At 36.0% G+C, this 22,803-nt stretch overlaps 1 protein-coding gene across 1 annotated transcript in view; it reads left to right on the top strand.

Annotated features, from left to right (window-relative positions):
- Positions 1 to 502: 502 nt before the first annotated feature.
- Wnt2 (Wnt oncogene analog 2) overlaps positions 503 to 22,803 on the top strand; it is a 111,641-nt gene continuing 89,340 nt past the window's right edge. Inside the window, exons 1-2 of the mRNA XM_073989139.1 lie at positions 503 to 1,970; positions 9,433 to 10,156. Coding sequence (XP_073845240.1) covers positions 10,101 to 10,156 — 56 coding nt within the window. The 5' untranslated portion in view covers positions 503 to 1,970; positions 9,433 to 10,100. The remainder of the gene's footprint in view (positions 1,971 to 9,432; positions 10,157 to 22,803) is intronic.

A 22,803-nucleotide genomic window follows, 5' to 3' on the forward strand; every position in this document is an offset into this window, starting at 1 on the left:
TATGCTGCAATTTTTATTAATTTAAACGACACTTTTATCTGTAAGCTAGTGTTATTGGCAACTAATTTTCCACAGCTTCGAGGCATTATGTGTGGGTCGACTAAAATGAGATTGGTTGAAATTAAAGCTAATCTGTGCTGCTGCTTCTACCGCCAACCCCACACACACGCAAGTCGGTGTTTAACAATTTAATTAATTTACAATACCTTTGCGAAACGCGTTTGTAAGGGTGGTGGTGTTGTTGGCTTTTGAATTACCCTTTCCCACACCAAACAACAATGCAACAAGTGATGGCAACAAAAACTGTGCATCTTTTGTTTATTTCGAAAAGCAATTCGTTTTGATTGGCCAATCGTAGTTCGAGTGTTGACAAGAGTTTGATTTACAACATTGGGTTTGTATGAGTTTGATGATGCTGGCTAAGTGGCTGTAAGCGAACCTGAACGTTTGAAAGCAATTTCCGCACAAACATGGCTTGTTGTAAACAACCACTTGATAAAACAGTTCTTGTTCGACGTTCAAACGTTTAAGTCGTGTTTTGAATGAGTTTTATTTGGTAACAGAGGCTACTCCGTTTTAGTGTCGTTTCTTTTTGGTGGGAAAACTCGAACGTTTTACGGAAAATTCAAACGAAAATAGATTTTTTTCTTAAACAAAAAAAGCTAAGACCGGTTGAACGAAGAAGACGACGACGATGAATAAATACAAAATAAAAATATCTTGAAAGTGGTGGTAGTACGTAACACAGTTAAGATCTTAGATTAAATCTAATTTCTATTTCGTTTTTGTTTGCTTCGGTGGATCTGTCAAATTTCCAATTTATCACCAACTTTATGGCCTAAATATGAGTGGTTTTTCGTGCGTGTGTGTGTGATATTGATTTTTGGTTGTTTTCATATGTTAATCAATAAAATCCAGTGACCACAACAGAAGAATAAATAAAAAAAATAAATAATATTTGTGGAGGGGTCCCTGCCACTAATCCGACGAATTGTGATTATGTAAAATTAAAATTTGTTTATAAAAATAAAAATATTGAAATTTTTAAATTAACATAAATTTTCTGTAGTGTACAAAAGAAAATTAAAAAGAATCAAAAATTAAAGAAAAGTCATAAAATCAAATTCGAAATTTTTTTTACCAATTTCCTTGCCATAAAACAAGCTGGCCACATCAATAAAACCTCCATCATTTATCTTTTTGTGAAAAACCGGCAATCATTGATCTAACAGCCATCATGCGAAAAGCGAAAAGCATCATGCGAAAAGATGTTGGCAAATTTTTTCCGTCGCTTGAAAATTTAATGTGAACTTGTGTGTGTGTCCATTTGTGAAAACATTTCATCATTTTAACACGGAACAAGTCAAAGAGAGTCTCATTTAAATAACAAGCAAAAACTGTTAAGCGAACATATTGATAATAAACAACAACAAAACGATAAAGAAGACAAAGAACAAAAAACAAAACAACTTTAGAACCGCATACGCAGCATCTTTGGCAATCCAAGCAACCAACCAACGCCAATATGAATAATGATGATGGTCTCTTGGCACCACCAACATGAATGAAAAAAATCCAAATCAGTACGCATGCCTAACTCCGAAAAATGATGAAGGATGCCATAGGGACAGACATGCAACATCAACTTGACTTTGCCAACAATCTGCGAATACGCCATTATACTCCACAAGAAGCTATTGTGCGTTTGGCAACTGTTGCTGTTGTTCCTTCGACTACTACTGATGCTGCTAATGATGCCTAAGACAACAACCACGACAATACCTATGCTGGCTGCTCGTTGTTTCTGTTGCTGCTGATGATTTATGCAAATTTCTTATGGATTCTGAACTTTAAATGAAAGGTGCTTTTAGCTGAAGCTGTCGTCAAGTGTTTTGTATAAACTGTGTGCCGGCATGATCTTGGATGTCTTATAATTTCCATAACAACTTAATTCACTAACTAAACAGAAGGTGAGAAAGAGTTGCAACAACAAAAAGAACAAATGTGTTAGGCCTTAAATTGTCTAAATAGGGTGCGAAAATGATTAACGGTGTAAAAAATTGTTTGTGCCTTATGGACATAAAAACGCAGTACTGATTTTCTGAAATTTTTAGAGTATATTTTGAAAGTGAAAATTCTCGTTGATGTGGAGATATAGCATCAAAAGTAAAAATGTAAATTTTCTATGGGAATATTTATAGAACAGTAGCAGATACAATTTCCGATTCTTTCCAAGTAAAATGAAACTAAATCGACTTACTACCATCTCTAAATAGTTTTACAAGATTGGTTCAGTGGGAGCAGTTGAATGCATAAATCAATCAAATAAAATCGAATAAAAAAGGATGTAGGTAAAGGGAATGAGAATCCCAATAGGATGCAACAATACAATTTAATATCTATACCCTACACCACAATGTGGAAAGGGTATTATACGTTTGTTTCTCCGAAAATTCGTGTAACGTCGCGAAATATTCGTCGTAGACCTCCCATGTGGTATGTCAAAATTCATTATATTCAATTATAGTCTGATCGGCCAAAAATTTTAAGTAGAGTTAGTATTTACGCAAAGAACAAACTGGAAATTTAACATGATGAACGGGTAATATTTAGCAGGTTAAATGAACCACAACTTTTGTGTGAAAATTGGTAAAATTTTTAGTGTAATGACTATGTATATCTTTATTCCTAAAAAAAATATGTTAAAACCACATACAGTTGTTTTCAAACTAAGAAAACGAACAATTTTCATGCATTAATTAGTGAAAAATGAAAAAAGGTTGTGATGAAAATGTCGGTTTTTTTTGCAAAAATCATCATCGACTTGGTAAAGACCAGATAAATAAAAATTCACATGTAGTTCAACAATAATAACCAAAACTAATAATTAACATGTTATCCAACGTCGCACAGTGGTTCAAAATCGTGTTTTCCTGGTCAAAATTCTGTAACTTTTGTTGTTTGTTTGTTAGACAGATAACAGACGAAGCTTTCAGATATTTTATAAGCGGTCAAATTCGGTATGGTAGTTGCAGAGAAATTCAAGGTCGAAATTAAACTTTTGAGTTTTTTAACTATTTTTCATCAAAATATGAGTGTTTTTGTGGTTTTGATATCTTCCTTTTGTATTAAAGATGGTCCACCAACAAATAAACAATAAAATTACCAAAAAAAAAAAAACTAACTACGGTAATTTATTAAAACGATTTTTAAGGGCGACAATCCTAACTACCTTACAAAAAAACAATGAACACAATATCTGTTATCCAGGATTTTGCAAAAACTACGTATTTCCCAAAAATGGGGAAAATGTTCGTCTTTAGAGGCACACCACACCCACACTTTCCAATATTTTGACCTAATTTTTTGGTTTCCTTAGTTTTAATACGTTTACTATCGAATCCCATAAATAAATTAAATATCTTTGACAAAACAAAATTTTGATTTTTGGCCAGGAAAATCGATTCCTGAACCATTGTCCGTCGCAAACAAATGTTTTCAAAACGTAATGAAGGTTTCAAAATAAAACTTCAAAATCATAAAATCATAAAATTTTTTAATTTTTTTATACCCTCACTTTTATACGGGCAAAATGTGCCTCATCGAAATAATGGTTTTAGACCCCAAGTATGTTTGGACGAAATCCGTTTCAGACAATTTGGAGTCGATTTCGCAATGTCCATCCGTCTGTCTGGCTGGAGCGCACCACAACTCTCTACGGATGAGCCAATTTGGTAAAAAATTTGGCTTTCGTAATATTTTGTACAAACTTAGTTTAAGTTCGAAGATGGACACTGTCGGTCCACATTCAGGTACCTCCCCAAAAAAGTTCAAAAATATTCGGATAACTCTTGAAGGGAGCAACCGATGTGGTCCATGCTTTGCACATCGTGAAATTTCTACCAGGCATAGATAAGGTTCCAATGTGGATTCTAACGGTCCACTCCTTCGGGTACCTCCCCCACATAATTTCGGAAAAGTTCAGTTTAGGACCTGCTCTCGGATGGTTTCAAGTTTCATTAGGGGCAAGTCTATATTGCCTGAGAAAAGAGTCCGAAAGCTGTAAAAAACTCCTACGGTACCATGTGTAGTGGTTGGAGCGCTCGATAACTCACGAACGGATCGGCCAATTCGAACAGAAATTTGGCGTTCATAAAACGTTGTCCAATCCTAATATAAGTTCGAAAATATGCCATATTGGTCCACACCTTCAGGTATATCACACACAAAAGTTCAAAATTTGTCTGTAAAATGGTGTGAACGATAACTCAAGAAGGGAGTAGGCCGCTGACTAAAGCTACCCTAGAATAGGGTTTCTATGGATATATTAGCGTATAACTCTATTATCTGACCACGTACATTAACATAATTGCTATCAGTGGCAAGATGAAGAATTTTTTTCCAAATTTATCTTACGTTGGCGATACGTGCCTTCCAGGAAGAAAGCTATAAGATCAATATTAAACATTTTACCAATTTTCAGTCAAAAATGTTGATTTTTTAATCCGCTAAATTGGTTAGATTGTATGTAGTTTTGGAGATTGTTTTGTTTCCCCAAGCCTATTTTTGCATCATAAGATAATCGGGATCTTTGTTCATGTCATTTTGTATTAACAGCATAAAACAATTCTTACCGTTACCCCCTCCAGAGGGGAAAGGGGGGAGAATGTTACGCTCGTGGTTCCATAAAACACTCTTCGCAGCAGCACAAAGCTGTAACCGGCGGATTGGCTTGACTTTTACACTCTAAATATTTTTGGCCACATTCTGTGCGACGGTACAATTTGTTTCATGCGCATAGCCATACTTCCTGAGATATTGGCCTAAAAGCTCCAAGAAACCTTGACGGCACCAACCAAAATGGCAAATCCGCAAGATAATTCTCGCAGAAATTTTCTGATTGTTTCAAACGTTGCACATCGTATTATTTCATCTAGTCATGTATCAGGTTGGAATATGGAATATATCGGTCCACTCCTTCGGATACCTCCCACACAAAATTTGGGTAAAGTGAAGTTTAAGCGATTCTCTCGCAGCATTCTTTATTCAGTAGGTTGTTCGACCTCATTTACAACGGTACATTTTTTTCGGATTAAGTCAATACTTACATATTTATATAAGATAATGGCATAATTATTTTGTTTGGTTTTCAGCACAGCTGACTGATACTTTCTTACTTGTTCTTAATAAGTATTAACTACTAACAATTATCAACAATATTAGGTATATAATATCCCTACTAAGAGGGTAACCCTATGGTCCAAGGGGGTACCAGATCGTATTACATGTAAACAATGTCCTATAAGTCTCAAACCAGGAATATCTGAAAACTAAGACGTTTGATGAGTTTTTTAGTTCACCAGGATGGACTGCCATCAATGAAAATAAATATTGCATACAGATTAACTCGATCAGGAGGGTTGCCAGGTCGACTAAAAAAGTCCCAGGTCTTATCAACAGTAAACTGGACTTCCTAGGACCATAATCAGGTCTTAAAGGTGGTTTATTTAATTGAATTCGAATTGGGGATAAGAACATTCTCTAAAACAAACCAAAATATAACCAAGAAGTACAAAAATCGTTTGCTGGTCTTCTAGATTAGCATTTTACATGTCTTTATACACCAAATAGAAGCAGAGGTATTTGTCACTAAAGTAAAAACTTGAAAATATTAAAATTGTGATGTCTTAGCGAATTTTGGAATAACTCTGATATTTCACCATAAATGCCACATTTTGTATTAATTTAAAACTCAAATGGTTTAGTTTCATTATCAAGCACTCTCCTTGGAATATGTCCAACAGAAACAGAAATATCTGACATGGAAAAGAAATTCAATAAATTGGAAATTGGAATATCCCAGCGCCTTTTTCAACAACACAAGCATTTCACCCATTTTTAAAGCTCAGAATGTTTTTTTTTTGTTGAAACGTATCCAACCAACGCTGAGGTACTCGTCAGTACAATTCAAATTAAACAAGTAAAAAAGAATCAGTCGGCTTTGCCGACAGAGATGTACCCTCAGCCTGTGTAAATTGAAACACAAAAAACATATGTATTTAGGGGGTTTAAAATTTTGGGCGTTTGAACCGACAAAAAAGTTGATTAGGATTAAAGATCAACAGTTTTGGGGAGGAGATACTAAAAGGAATGGATCGAAATTGACCGTTATGGAAGTTGATCTCCAGCCAAACTCTTCGGGCTGTTTGCTCAAGAAGTATGGACTTGCCCCTAAAAAACTTTTACCATCGTAATTGAGGCAGCGAATGCAAGTTGCTTCAACAAAAATCAAAGTGATTCGATATCAGGTCTTAAAGTGAACTTATCCGAAATTTTGTGTGGGAGGTACCGGATGGAGTGGACAAATATAGTCCATATTTAAACTTAATCTATATCTGGTAGATATATTAGGATGTGTAAAGTATAGACCAATTCGGCCACTCCCTTCAAGAGTTACCGTACGAACAATTTTTCCGAACATTTTTGAACTTTTGTGGGGGAGGTACCTGAAGGAGTGGACCGATATGGCTTATTTTCAAACTTAAACTATATTTTGACAAAATATTACTAAGGCCAAATTTTGGACCGAATTGGCAGATCCGTTCGAGAGTTATCTTGCGCTCCAACCACATCACACGGTGTCATAGGGGTTTTAGCAACTTTCAGCCTATTTTTTCAGGAAGTATGGACTTGCCCCTGATGAAACTTGTACCGTCGTATGGAGGGCAGTGAATAAAAGTTGCTAAAACAAAAATCAAAGCGATTCGAGTGATGGCCCTAAGCTGAACTTTTCCGAAATTTTGTGTGGGAGGTGCCCTAAGGAGTGGACCGATTGAGTCCACATTGAAACCTTATTTAAGTCTGGTACACATTTCACGATGAGCAAAGTATGGACCAAATCGGTTGTTCCCTTCAAGAGTTATCGTGCGCACAAATTTTCCGAACATTTTCGAACTTTCTTGGGGGAGGTACCGGAAGGAGTAGACCGACATAGCCTATCTTCGAACTTAAACTAAGTTTGGGTAAAATATTGCGAAAGCCAAAATTTGAACCGAATCGGTTTATCCGTTCGAGAGTTATCGTGCGTTCCAGCCAGACAGACAGACGGACGGACATTGCTCAATCGACACCAAATTTTCTGAAACACATTTCGTCCAAACATACTTGGGGTCTAAAACCAATATTTCGATGAGGCACATTTTGCCCGTATGAAAGTGTTTATACCCTCGTTAGCATAAATGCTGAGGGTATAAAAATGGGAAAGTGGGATGTGCGCAAACCTATTTTGCATCATAATAAAGATGATATTTTCTTCATCCGTTGACGGGCTTTCTTTTTGGAATGCGACTACTAAAAGCGGAGATATTCCCATAAGACTAAAACTTTGATTTTTTTGTCCACATACGCTTTTTGCCCATTCCGCCTTTTGAATGCTTCTTCCACTCTCTGAGCCCACATTTCGTAACGATTCTATCAAAATTGCGACCTGTAGCGTGATTACGAAAAAGGAAAAAATGGGATGCATTATCGTACCGACTTTTGCGATATCTCCGTGATACCTTCGCCAACCTGCTTCGCAACAATGTAAACAAAATATTATCTTCTTCCATTGACGGGCTTTCACTTTGGAATACGCCTACTAGAAGCGGAGATATTCGTATGTGAATCAATCATTGAATGTTCTCCAAATAAGTTTTTTTCCCATTCCAACCCCTGAATATTATCCGACCATCGAAAAAGTAGGCTTCTTCCTTTATATCAAAACAGCGACCAGTAGCGCGATTAAAAAAATGGAAAATGTGATGTATCACCGACTATTGCGATATCTCCTACGCCAACCTACTTTGCATCATTTTAAAGATGGGAATTTCTAATTTTATAGTCAGGCTTTGCTTTTGGAAGGTGTCCAACCAAAGCTGTGATATTCTTCATTATAATTCAAAATGAAAATTTGAGTTTTATTAGCGACTATTGCGACATATTCGTTGTTTTACCACCTACGACAACCTATTTTACATCGTTAGGTGATGGTTTGCACTTTCATTGTCAGTTTTTGCTTTTGGCATAGCCCTTATAGACGCTGTGATATGTGCTTTGGAATAAAACGTTGACTTTTTCTCCAAATAAGTTTTTTGCCCATTCCAACCCCTGAATATTATCCGATCATCATCAAAATCAATAGGCTTCTCCCCTCCCCTTTGGACCATTGTAAAGACGGGATTTTCTACTTTCATAGTCAGGCTTTGTTTTTGGAAAGTCCCCAAATAAAACTGTGATATTCGTCATTTATAACTAAAATCGCAAAAATTAAAAGTTGGGTTTTTTGCGACTATTGTTATACCTTCGGTGTTTGACCACATACGACAGCCTACTTTACATCGTTAGAAAGCTGATATTTTCTAATTTCATTGTCAGGTTTAGCTTTTGGTGGCGACTATACGGCTTGAGAAATATAGGACGGTTAATTCTGAGGGGTACACTACAATTTGTTTGCCTGAAGTCTCCTGAGGAATTCGAAAACGAACAAGAGAAGACGAATCGTTCTGCATCATGACAATGCGAGCTCTCACACATCGATTCAAACCAACAGCTGGTTTGACCGGACAAAACGTGGAATTGACTGGGGATCCAATGACTTCATTTGATTGCAGCACATCAAACGTTCAACGATTTTCGTCGCCAGAAGATGCTGTAAAAGCGTTGAAAAACGATGTTTTGGAAGTGTCTCAATCAAGTCGCTGAAAACAACTCAAAACGTGGTCGCATGTCAAACTGTCCAGAGTACGCTTAGGCTAGAAACTGTCAATCTTTCCAAAAAATGCCAAATGACGCTTGGCGACACTGCGTGTTGCCTAGGTCAGAAGATTTTTCGTGTCTCTCGTATAATGGCAGAAAGCAGGGGTTTTCTCACGAAAAATTCGGTAAAATTTGTAGTGCCCATCAGTCATTTTAGTCAGTGGCCGCAGGGATTTGGTATCTTCCGAGGTTCCGAAAGAAGTCAACCGATATAGTCAATCTCTGAACTGGATCTAAGTTTGGAAGAAATATTACGATGTACAAAGCGTCAACCAGACAAACAAACGGTTGGACATGGTCCTGATATCTGTGGATTTTACAATCATTATATCATTGAGGCACAATTTTTAACCAAATTTTTAAAAACAAAATAACACTAAATTTGATAGGGATTTTCGGATAATCGCTTAATAGGATGCCAACACATCAAGATCCTGAAACTTAAAATCTACAACACCTTTCATTTCTTTACAATATAAACAATTTAAATAATTTTCTTTTTCAAATACAAGAATTAAAAAAAATCTTCACAAGTGTGATATTTTTAATATTACATTTCAAATATTTTGTTTATTTTTAAGGAAAAGCAATTTAATTATATATTTATAATATTTATTTTATATTCTTTATTTACAGTGATGGTGTAATGGAGAGATCAATACATCCAAAATTATGAAAACCTCAAAAGGTATAATCACGAAACAAGTTATTAAGCAAAAGCTTGTATTTAAATTTTAAAGGAATAAATACGTACAAATCATACAAAATAAGTAACTAAAATCTTAGTCAGAATAACACAAACTAAATAACATATAACAACAATACAAAGTGTATTCACTCACTACATCGCTCTAAAAAGCAGGAATGCAATATCGAAAAAAGTATTGAAAGTGTTTAAGTGTTCCCGTTTTGTTTATAAAATAATTCCAACACCAAAAGAAATTTGATCTCTTTTAGAAAAAATGTCAAAACCAGTGAAAATCAAGTGAATGAAAAAAGTATCCAATAAATAATAATTATTTATTATCAATGTTGTTTACATTCCTCACAAAAAAGAAAACAAAACAAATCATTTTTAAAAAATTGATTATTTAATTATTTCGTTGGAAATAAAAGCATAATATGAGATTTCGTTCAATTCTTGCAATATCGACTTATCCATCATCAAAATCATCACCATCATCGACAACAACAAGAACCATAACGACGACGACAACAGCACCGAATCCAGCCTGGTTAACGTCTATAACAAGCCTCCATTCAATAGCAAACGACGAGCATTGTTCGTGGAGAATAAACAAGAAATGTGGCATAAACGTAATAAACTCTTGATATTTTTACTTTGGATAATGAAAATAAGGTGAATATTTTTATTATTATATTTTTTTCTTTTTTATTATTCTTGTTGTATTTTTAAAATAGCATAATTAGAATAGCAAATAAGTTGTTAATTAGCGAATAAGTTTAAAGTGAAGTGCACCCTTCCACAAGTCATATGGGTAATTAATAAAAGTAAATTTATTTGAAGTCGCTGGTAAGTGAATCTACTAAATGAAGTTTTAATGTATTTCAAAGAGATTCCTATTAAATTTATCCGAGGTATCCGATCAGTATTACAATTTACTGCAAGGTTCTTATGTTCATATTGTGATTAAAAAATATAACTATTATTAGACCAAATGAATGTTTTTGAACGAAGTTCAACGATTTGACTAAATAGTTAATTTGCATGGTAGCTGTAAAGCTCAGGAGTTTTTTTTTCATTATCATTCGATTGGTGGTTGAACCATGCAAATTATGGTTATCTGCCAAAGTAGAATTAGAAGAATACCAGTTGGAGGGTACTTACCTTACTTAGTTGGACATTTACAGTACATTTGTCCTATAAACAGAAATAACAAGAAATGTTCATTACTCTCTGTTAGTTGTTTTACTTTTCCAACTTGGAATACCGTGTTTTTCAATCTCGTGTTTCACTTTTTTACTCCATTGAAGCCTTGGCTTCCCAGTTCTGCATGTACCGCCATGCGGCCCGTATTTATACACCTTTTTAGCGGGTTCATCATCATCTCATTATTATGACAAGGCCTTGCCGACGTAGTCGTTGTATCTCGATACTTTTGACTATACTGATGTCGTTCTCGGTTCATACGACGTAAATCTTTCGAAGTACAGTTGAACCTCGATTATCCGTGAATCGATTATCCGGGAACCTCCATTATCCGTCATAGAAAACAAATGTTGGACTTTTTTCCATTTCTTCTATTTTTCGTTTTAAACTTCATTGTCCGGGAATAAAAACACGCTTTCCAATTAATCTGATAAAGCAAAGAAAATGTAAACAAACGAAAACTGGAAATTCTCCCGTATTACACAATTTGTATATTTATGGTATCACAAAAGCCATGGGACAAAGTCAATTCAGATGAATCTGATGATGATGATATTATGTATCCTTCTAAAATTTGGTGGATTACCGTAACAAATATAATAAAAATTGCAGATTTTCATATTATTGTACAATATTATGTCATTTTTACTTAAAATTATGTTCAAAAACTGTATAAAAGCATTGCCTCCATTACCCGGGAAAATCGATTATCCGTAATGCCTCCGGTCCCGACCATCACGGATAATCGAGGTCCGACTGTACCTATATAGCCCATCTTCGAACTTTACCTGCCTATAGAAAAAGTCATGTATGTATGTATATATATATGTTGTCTCGCATGGCGTATCTGTCGCATAGTAGTTTACATGAACAGAAAACAAGAAAAAAAGTAAAGCCGACTGAGATATCCTATGAGATAGCCTATGTAAATTGAAACTTTCGTCTACGGACAGATCGAATGTATTTAGGATCTTTTCAGAATTTGTGGTCCTTTTTGGAAAAAAAACGTGGATTAGGATTAAAGTTTAAAAATGTTGCGGTGGAGGTACTTAAAGGAATGGATCGAAATAGTCCATTATGGAAGTGGATCTTATTTTGCGCGATAGATATCGCGCCCATAAGTCATTTCAGTGGATCATCGTATAATTTTAGACCAGTATGCCAGGAAGTATGGACTTGTCTACGGATAATATAATATCGCTAAAAACAGAACCACAACGAACAGCATTGGTATACATTTCCAAAAGATCCTCGAATGGACCCTAAGCTGAACTTTTATAGGGAGGTACCACAAGGAGATGACCATTATTGACCATTTTAGAAGTTAAACTAAATTTGGACAATGTATTAGGAGATCCAAAGTTTGGACTAAATTAGTGCCTCGTTCAAGAGATATCGTGCATACCATTTAAGTGACATTTCTTAAATATTGGGGGAACCGGCATTGCCCATCTTCGAACTGAAACTAAGTTTGGACAAAATATGACGAAGGCCAAATTTTGAACCAAATCGGTTGATCAGTTCGAGAGTGTTCGTGCTCTCAAGCCACTACATATGGTGCCATAGGGAGTTCTTACATCTTTCGTGCTGTTTTCTAAAAAAATATGGACTTGCCCCTGAAAAAAACTTTTTCTGTCGTAATTGAGGCAGCGAATGCAAGTTGTTTTAATGAAAAGAGAGATTCGAGGGCAGGTCGTAAAGTGAACTTATCCGAAATTTTGTGTGGGAGGTACCCGAAGGAGTGGAAAAATATAGTCCATATTCGTACCTGATCTATATCTGGTAGATATATTAGGATGTGTAAAGTGTGGACAAAATCGGTCACTCCCTTCAAGAGTATGGGGAGCAGTAAATACAAGTTGTTACAACAAAAATCAAAGCGATTTGAGGGCAGCTCCTAAACTGAACTGTTCCGAAGTTTTGAGTGGGAGGTACCCGAAGGAGTGGACCGATTGAGTCCATATTGGAACCGCATCTACGCCTGCTAAAAATTTTACCATGTGCAAAGTTTGGACCAAATCGGTTACTCCCTTCAAGAGTTATCGTGCGCCCAAATTTTCCGAACATTTTCGAACTTGTATGGGGGAGGTACCGGAAGGAGTGGACCGACCCATCTTCCCAGCCCATCGTCGAACATAAATTAAGTTTGGACAAAATATTACGAAAGCAAAATTTTGGACCGAATCGGTTGATCTGCTCGAGAGTTATCGTGCGCTCCAATCAGCCAGACAGACGGACGGATTTCGTCCAAACATTCTTGGGGTCTTAGCCATTTTTTCGATGACTCACATTTTGCCCGTATGAAAGTGTATATACCCACGTTAGCATAAATACTGAGGGTATAATGATTTGTTTCCAGTTCACAAGCGAAAGCAACATATCGGTCGACATATATAAACAGGCTGTTAATTTCGTTTAATCTTTTCCAGTAGAATGTTCAATAGGTCACACAAATGACTGTCTCCTTGTCTGAAACCTCTGTTGGCACTATACTGTTTGGAGAGGTTCATTCCTTTTTCAACTGAGGAGCGGATCATGTATGAACTAAAGTCATCTTACAAAGCCGATGGAGCTTTGCGGTACACCAAAGATAGACATGGCTTGGTATAACTTTGAACGTAAGTGGCTATCGCAGGCTGCTCTAATATCGACAAAAAAGGTAAATACATCTCATGGGTCTTTTCCAGGATTTGCCGCAGGGCAAACAGCTGATTAATGGTGGATTTGTCAGGTCTAAAGTCGCATTGGAGTGCCTCAATTATTGACGTTCACACAATATCCCTGACACGATCTTATAAGTAATCAGACTTATGCCCCTACAATTAGAGCACATAGTATTATCTCATTTCTTGTGGACAGGATGATGTAGGATGATGCTCTATCTCATCTGGCCGGGCAGTATACATTCAATAAAATCTTCTGGTATTAGATTTGTAGTATCTTCGTCTTCTTCGCTAGTACTGGATACGAACAGTTTGAAAAAATGGTACTTCCATATCCTGAGCACGCTATCTGTATTGGCAACTTGAGACCATGCTCGTCCTTACATGAAGACGTGCCTGTATCAAAGCCATCAATTTGACGTTTCACTTTTTGGTCGAATTTTCGAACTTCAATCTCTTGTCTATTTCTCTCTTTTTCCTGCGTGAAAAAGGGTTCTTTTCTCACTATACCTCTCTCCTGCGCTACGCATTGCTATTGATTATAGGGTAGCCCTATATGCCACATTCTTCTCTGCGGTAGCAGCTCGACAGTCCTGGTCATACCATGCGATTTTTGGTGGAGTTCTCTGGTGTCCAAGTATGGATTTTGCGTGTGTTTGCATGGAGTGGGAAATTATTTGCCACTGTGCTGATATGTTATTTATACGAGGACTGATTTAAAAATGAGTGGAATATGCTGTGGCTATCTGTTGTGATTGCAGATTACCGATGTCGATTCGTACCTCCCGATTTTCGGTATTTTGAAGGTTTTAGCTTCATTAGCTTCACACCGTTGGGGGTATAAAACTTTCTCTCGGCTTCATAAAACTTTCCCTCAGAATTTTGTCGATATAGGTCCATAACTTAATATAGCCCCCATAGGACGGTACCTCCCGATTTTCGACATTTTTAAAGGTTATGGCCATAAGAATCTATCGTAATGTCTGAAATTTGGTATTTAGTCTTGGTTGGGGTAATCAAATTTCCCCTCTAAATTTGTCGGTATAGATCCATGCTTTCATATAGCCACCATGTCATAGAAAGGTATCTCCCGATTTTCGGTATTTTGAAGGTTATGGTCACAAGAATCCATCGCAATGGCTGAAATTTGGTATTTTGTCTTCGTTGGGGGTATTCAACTTCCCACCTAAATTTGTTGGAAAAGGTCCACATTTTCATATATTCCTCCTCAATATTCCTACGAAATGCCTGGAATTTGGTACTTAGTCTTCGTTGGACGTATAAAACTTTTCTCCAGCAATTTGTCGGTACGCCTTAATATAGCCCCCATAGAACGTTACCTCCCTATTTTCGTCATTTTTAAGGGTTTGGCCAAAAGAATCCGCAGTAATGTCTGAAATTTGGTATTTATTCTTCGTTGGCGGTATTCAGTCTTCTGCGGTATTCAGTCTCCCTAAATTTGTCGGAATAGAGCGGTACCTCCCGATTTTCGGCATTTTGAAGGTAACGGCCACAAGAATCCACCGAAATGGCTGAAATTTGGTATTTACTCTACCTGGGAGGGAAAAACCTTTGCGACTGAAATTCGTCGGTCCAAGAACTGACCTCCCGATTTTCGTAATTCTGAAGGTTGTGACGTCAATATCCCACCGAAATGACTGAAATTTGTTATTTAGTCTTCCATGTGGTTATCAAATATTCCAGAAGAGAATCTTCTTATATCCCCCCTAGACGCTTACCTCTTGATTTTCCGTATTTTTAGGTTTTAGTCACATTAACTTACCGAAATATAGGACATTTTTTATTTAGTCTTCTTCATAAACGAAAGGAAGTGTTCCGTTTTACTTCAATACAACTCGTGGTGGAGGGAATAACAAGTTCGTTTTTATTTGTTATTTATTTTTTTTAAATAATTTGGCAATTTTGCGTGGGAGGTACCCAAGGAGTGGATTGGATCAACGTTTGAGAGTTAGTGCATGAACCGTTTTAGCGACAAATTTAGATTTTTAATTGGGAAGGTATTCGAAGGAATGAACCAATAATGCCCATCTTCGAATTTAATATAAACAAAATTACCAAATATTACGAGGTGCACAGTTTGGATCAAATCGGTTAATGAATATTGAGAGTTATCATGAGCAACAGACAAACCAAAAGTCATACAGACGGACGGACAGTATCTGGATATTTTTTTATACCCTCAGCAATTATGCTAACGAGGGTATATGAGGAAAAGTCAAAATTTTTTAGTTTCCATGAAGCCAAGGTTTGCACTATTATAATACGCGAACTATTGTAGTTTACCAGTAACTATGACTATTGCTGGATTATTTTAGATGTTTTTGTACAAAGCTCAAAAATTTAGCAAAAAAATTTAATTTACGTGGTAGTTACGACCGCGTAAAGGAAAAAACATAGGTAAAAACACGTTGAAGCTAAACAGGTTTTTTACATTGCTATTCGATTTCTGATTAAACCATTCAAATGACGGACATCTGTCCAAAGTAAAAGTAGGAGAATACAAAATGAAGATTACACTTCTAATGTACCACTTTCCAAAATTTCCACTGCATCCACCTTTTATGGATGCTGACATTTTGAAGCCGGATTTCAGGTGTTTTTTGTATTTTTTATGTAACTGGGACGCGCATTCGGATATTTCGAAAAACCAATTATAGGATTAAAGAACTCGCCATTTCGCATAATCTGATATGTATATTGAGTATGTAGCCCACACAGCAGCAGAGTAATCTACTGCCAAAGGCCAAAATTTAGTGTGATATTTTTTCTAAAAAACCTATTTTTTGGGTACAGTATTTACAATATCGTTTTGAGTGTGCTGGTACCCCGCGATATTTTAGTTTTTCGACGATCCGGATCATATGAATCACAGATCGTAAAAATCCATCTACTAGAACGGCGGAAATGGCTACTGCAAAAATTGAAAAATTTGCGAAAAATGTTTTTCAAAATATCGCTGACTAATTCGCGTTTTATGTGGATCGTTTCCATTTCAATGAAGAAAGTGAATCATCACTCGCGTTTGTGCGAAAACAGCGGTTTGAAAAATTTAGTGGCGTGGGAGCTGTATCCGATTTATCCAAAAAATACTGTGTGATGCTACATCCACGGTTCGTGATGGATTTTATTGAAATATGTTTAGATCGATGTATTTTTTCACGGTTGATAGTGAAATCGGATGCGCATAAAAAGTGTATGCACTTTGTGCAAAATATAAGCGTTATACAGTTTGTTGCACACTAAACTGCAGACGATGCTACATCTTAGCGGCCAAAGTAAATCCTGGCAAATGTGTACAAATTAAAAGAGAAGAATTCGCTGTATTGGTAAACCGCATGCGCATCAAGTGATTTTGAGGATTTCGCGATTTACACGCATTTCAAAATGAACATTACCCGATACAATTTTATTTCAAGATTATACCCCATTTAAAGGAACCCAACATTTATTTGAAAGATATCCATATTTTCTGCTAGATGTTAGCGTGTTTTCGAGAAGTGATTAGAATAAAAAATGTGATTTATTGCGTGAAATTTAACTAAAATAGAAGAAAAACTCCGACGTATTTTTCTTACATTTTGTTCAACTAACTCACAAAATAAATTTTAATAAATATTTTCTCTTACAAAAATTTTATAAATTTCCTCAACATATTTTTTTGTTTTCGCTATAATATGAAAACCACTAAACGGATTTGTATAGCTTTGGTTTCATTTGAATCTTCGCGATGTATATATTACGTACATATTTTTTATATATTTTTCAGAGGCATAAGCAGGTTGAATTTTATTAAAACAAGTTGCAAACTACCAATTGTTTGGAATTCTTTCCTAATTTCCGCGAAAATGCACAACTTTTTCACTAAAGTTATGGGACCTCAGTAAACATATAGTATGTAGGGAGCCCCTAATTAAGAGAGTTTCTCAATATAATGATTAGAGTCTTTTAAAGATTTTTTTCTTTTTATCAGAATTGAAACCGCCATAACTTTTGCGCGCAACAACCAAAATTAGTATCACGAACAGATTTAAGAATGACATTTTTTTCCTAATCTATGTACCAAAAATCTTTCATGTAGCTTAAAAAAAATTTTTAAATTTTTTTTTTATGGAAAACTAAAAAATTTTGTCTTTTCTTCATATACTTTTTCATACGGCAAAATGTGCCTCATCGAAATAATGGTTTTAGACCCAAAGTATGTTTGGACGAAATCAGAAAATATTCGAAAAATTTGTGCGCACGATAACTCTTGAAAGAAGTATCCGATTTGGTCCATACATTGCATATTGTGAAATTTCTACCAGACTTAGATGAGGTTCCAATATGGACTTAATCGGTCCACTTCTTCGGGCACCTTCCACACAAAATTTCGGGGAAGTTCAGTTTAGGACCTGCTCTCGAATCGCTTTGATTTTTGTTGTAACAACTTGTATTCACTGTCTCCCATACGACGGTACAAGTTTCATCAGGGGCAAGTCCATACGTCTTGGGAAAATAGCCTGAAATGTGATGAAAACTCCTATGGCACCGTGTGTAGTGGTTGGAGCGCAAGATAAATCTCGGACGGAACTGCCGATTCGGATCAAAATTACGCCTTCGTAATATGTTGTCCAAACTTACTTTAAGTTCGAAGATAAGCTATATCGGTCCAGTCCTTCAGGTACTTCCCCCATAAAAGTTCAAAAATATTCGGAAAACGTTTGGAGGGAGTGACCGAGTTGGTCCATACTTTCGAATATGGACTATATTTGTCCACTCCTTTGGGTACTTCCCACACAAAAATTAGGATAAGTTCACTTGCTTTCGAATCACTTTGATTTTTGTTGATGCAACATGCATTCGCTGCCTCAATTACAACGGTAAAAGTTGTTTTCAGGAGCAGATCCACTTCTTGAGAAAACAGCCCAAAAGAACACAAAAGGGACAACATATGGCACCATATGTAGTCCCTGGTAAGCACTATAACTCTCGAACTGATCGACCGATTTGGTCCCAAATTTGGCCTTCGTCATATTTTGTTCAAACTTAGTTTCAGTTCGAAGATCAGCAATACCGGTCCACAAGTACAGGTACCCCCCAATATTTAAAAAATATCGCTGAAATAGTTTGCACGATATCTCTTGAACGGGGCAACCAATTTGGTCCAAACTTTGGATCTCCTAATGTTTTGTCCAAATTTAGTTTAAATTCTAAAATGGCCCAAATCGGTCCTCTCTTAAAAGTTCAACGTTTGTGTCTAAGTGCAGTTTAGGGTCTTTTCCAAAGTACCGATGCTGTTCGTTGTGGTCCTGGTTAAATCCATGTTATGTTTTCCGTGGACAAGTCTATCGAAAAGATATGACTCCCAAAATAAGATCCACTTCCATAATGGACCAAGTCGGTACCTCCTCCGCAACACTTTTGAATTTTAATTCTAATCCACATTTTGTCGGCGAACTCAAATGTCCAAAAGGACCACCAAATTCTGAAAAGATCCTAAATACATTCGATCTGTCCGTAGATGAAAATATAAATTCACATAGACTGAGTACAGATATATACCTGTAGACAAAGCCGACTGACACTTCTTTACTTGTTTTTTTTTAATTTTTTTCTAAATATTATGAAAATCAGCAGCTAAAAAAATTACTTGATCTCAGCAAATATTGCCACAATATGGAAGGCGGCTTTGTTAATAAGCTAACAAGTTTATTTACTTAACCTATATTTCGAACTTGAAGAGGAATTGTTTACAATGCCACACACAAAATTTTACACAGGTGTTCTACGTGACTGATGTTGTTTATAGTGTTTTTTGTTTTTCCTATTTCAGATACGAAAGTAAGGAATGTTTGTCAATGACCTTTCTTTTGACCCTACGACTAAATGTCGTAGGTTTATATCGAAATGTTCTCTTCTACTTCTGTAAATATTCACGCAATAATTTTGGCTCAAATTTAAATTCTGTTTTATCTGATGAAAGTTCTTGATTCTTTGATAACTTCCAGTTAATCTAGTCAATAATTTAAGGATGTTATAAATGTTTCTTTTTATCGCCTTATCATTTTCTATATTTATAGGGAGATCACCTATCGCCTTTACCCAATAGCTCTTCGATTTGCTATCACTATTTAGAATAGTTGTTTATCAACAATCGACAATTGTATGTCAATTGATAGTTGGCACATATTTGCCTAAGCAATTCACACATTTGTGGCTACTTACGATATACATGCATACATACATACCTACTTATAATGACGACTGTTTACATTAAACATTAAATATTAATAATTTCTGTTTTGCATTTTTTGCTGTTGTGTTTATCTCAAAACAGAGGTGACAAATGACAGAAAATTATCGACAGATCCAGCATTTACTTCACGACATGGAGCTGAACTTGGCATTGACATTAAAAGCAATGCTAATTAGATGGCCAGAATAGTGGCTGGAGCTATGTGGAGAACATGTCGAAAATTATTGGAAAACAAATCGATCATAGACATGCAATGCATTCGAATCCAATTGGAGTGGGCACACAGAAAGCCGAGAGATTAATTGAAATTTTCAGTGATTCTGTCAGACATTTGATGACAGATTAATTACCACGGAATGATATTTTGAAATCGACACATGTAGGGGAAACGATTTTTTATACTCTATTGGGCAGGTTGCAATTAATTTCTGTCGCATTAAGAAAAAAAGAGATCATGTGAACAGAGGAAACAACAATCAATATTGACATCTTAACAAATTTTTTAGATAAGCAGAGTGCACTCATAAGGCAGCTAATGGCTTTTGCGCTTTTGCAGCCATCGCAGGCGGAAAACTCTTAAAAGCTTCCATTAACATTTCTAATGGAATTAATTAAATCATAAAATATTTTATTAAAAGTTACATGTGTTAAATGCTGCTTTTGTTTTGTTCTTGTTGCTGTTTTTTTTATTGCCTTAGATATGTACATTTTTATTAAGACCTCCACTACGCGTGATCCATGAATTATCCATAAGATGGACAGACACACACACACAGTTAGACGTCCATTTTGCTAAAGCAAAAGGCCAACACTTTACCAAAGCCATGACTCAAATAAAAAAATGTCTAAAAAAATTGTTTTAAACATTCAAAGAAAATGGACATGACAGATGCATGCCGCTTGAGCGATAGATTGGTAATAGACACTCGCTCAAATCGATAGCTAGATGGATGGATGGATAGATGTGAGACATTGAGACAGATCAATATAACAGTTTTGTTTGTCGATAAATATTAGGTTGCAAACTTATATAATGCACCACTTTGTCACACTGACATTGACATGTTTACATTGACATTCGGTGCTAGTAGTCGAAGGCAGTACTAAATGCTTTTCATATTCATAGAGTTTTTATTTTTTGTCCTAAAATTGAAATATGTAAATTATGCAGGTGTGTTTAAATTGGTGTGATAAGTATTTCTCACAAAATAATGGTCTCAAATGAGAGGACCTTACTTATGGTCTTTAATAAAAAGCCCTGAGGTCTTCTAGGAGACCTTAAGGTATCCCATTAAAAGGTTCTCCTGTGGGAAGCCCTAAAGGCGTTCTTAGTTTACAAAAGTAGATCTATAGTATTTTTGGAGAAACCTTTTTTAACTTACGGTCTTCCTGAAAAATACCTTTTAGTCTTCTAGAAGTAGACCTTCTATGAGAAGATTTAATGAAAATATTTAAGAACTTCTAGCGGAAGACTTGATGATATTCTGTTGTTTTGTGAGAAGACCTTACGGTCCATTATGAGAATACCTAATGATCTTGCATAAAAAGACTATATGGTCCTAATTCTGTTCTCTGAGATTACTTATTGTCTTCTAGGAGGGATTTTATGGGAGAAGACCTTATATTTCCAAGTGGTTATTACTTTCTACAAAAAGGCCTATGAGAAGTTCTACTGGAAAATTTTACGGTCTTCTAGAAATATACCTTGTACCTAATGGTCTTCTGTGAGAAGACTTAACCTGGGGGAAGACCTATGGTATTCTACCTTATAATTCTGAAAGAAAACATCTTCTGCTTATACCCTCAGTCTTTAGACTAACGAGGGTATACACACGTTTTGGACGGGTATACACACGTTTTTTTAGGGGAAAGTCCGTACTTCCTGAGACAATGTGTTGTTGCAGGAGCGCACAGATAACTCTCGAACGAATCAGCCGATTAAGTCCAAAATTCGGCCTTCGTAATATTTTATCCAAACTCAGTTAAAGTTCGAAGATGAACCAAATTAAGGCTCCTTCAGGTACCTCCCCACAAAAGTTCAACATTTTTCGATAAAAAGGTGCGCACCATAATTGAAATATGTCAATTATCGTAATAATTATGTGAATCTAAGATAAAATTCGAATATGGACTAAATAGGTCCACTTCTATGGGTACCTTCCCCACAAAAGTTCTCAATTTTTGTTTAAGTGCAGTTTAGGGCATGTTCGAAAAACCTTTAGAAATGTATACCGATGTTACTCCTTGTAGACCTGGTGACACGATATTATGTTATCCATACGCAAGTCCATGTTTCCTAACTTATCGGTCCAAAACCTCTACGTTATACGGTGACCAACTGAAGTTACTGGAAGGCGCGCCATATGTCGAAAAGAACTCCCAAATATAGATCCACTTCCATAATGGACTATGCCGATGCATTCCGTCAGGTGCCTTCAACACAATTCGATAGTGTCAATTGATTTAAGTTTCAACTTATACAAGCTGGGGAGAAGACCTAATGGCCTTTTAACAGAAGATCTAATAGTTTTTGTTTATATAGGAGAAGACATATAGTCTTTGAGAAGAATTCATAAAGGTCTTCTAGAAAGCCAAATGTCATTTGATGGCTTATTGCACAATGGTCTTCTAAGAGAAAATCTTAGGCTATTATTCTACGAAGAACTGTATTCTTAAAACAACACCTGGAGGTGACGTACTGTGAGTGAGTTTGAGTTGGAGCTTGTCGGAGTCCAAAGTTTCCCGTGTGGATGAAAGATTAGAGAAATGAAAGATTAGCGAAATACTTCGACATTAGTTCAATCTGCGTTCACGTCCCGAACGACGGCAAGAATTAGCAGATGTTTGGACATCTCTCACTAAGATCTTGCTTATTCACTGATGTCACAGGCAAGTAGTGCGATTAGTGACATCGGTGAATAAGTCGATAACACACAAGCAGAAATTATGAAAACACCCTGTAGACTGAAGACCCTTTAAGCTTTTCTATAATAGACAGAAGAGTTTTCAAGGTACTTTCTAGAAGACAGGAGACCTTTTAAGGTCTTCTCTAATAGACAGGAGGCCTTTTAAGGTATTCTCTAGAAGACAGAAAACCTTTTAAGTTCTTCTCTAATATACAAAAGACGTTTTAAGGTATTCTCTAATACACAGAAGACCACTTAAGGTCTTCTGTAGTAGACAGGAGGCCTTTTAAG

This window comes from Musca autumnalis, unplaced genomic scaffold (genome assembly GCF_047663935.1).
Source record: "Musca autumnalis isolate F117 unplaced genomic scaffold, ASM4766393v1 scaffold_5, whole genome shotgun sequence".
NCBI lineage: Eukaryota > Metazoa > Arthropoda > Insecta > Diptera > Muscidae > Musca > Musca autumnalis.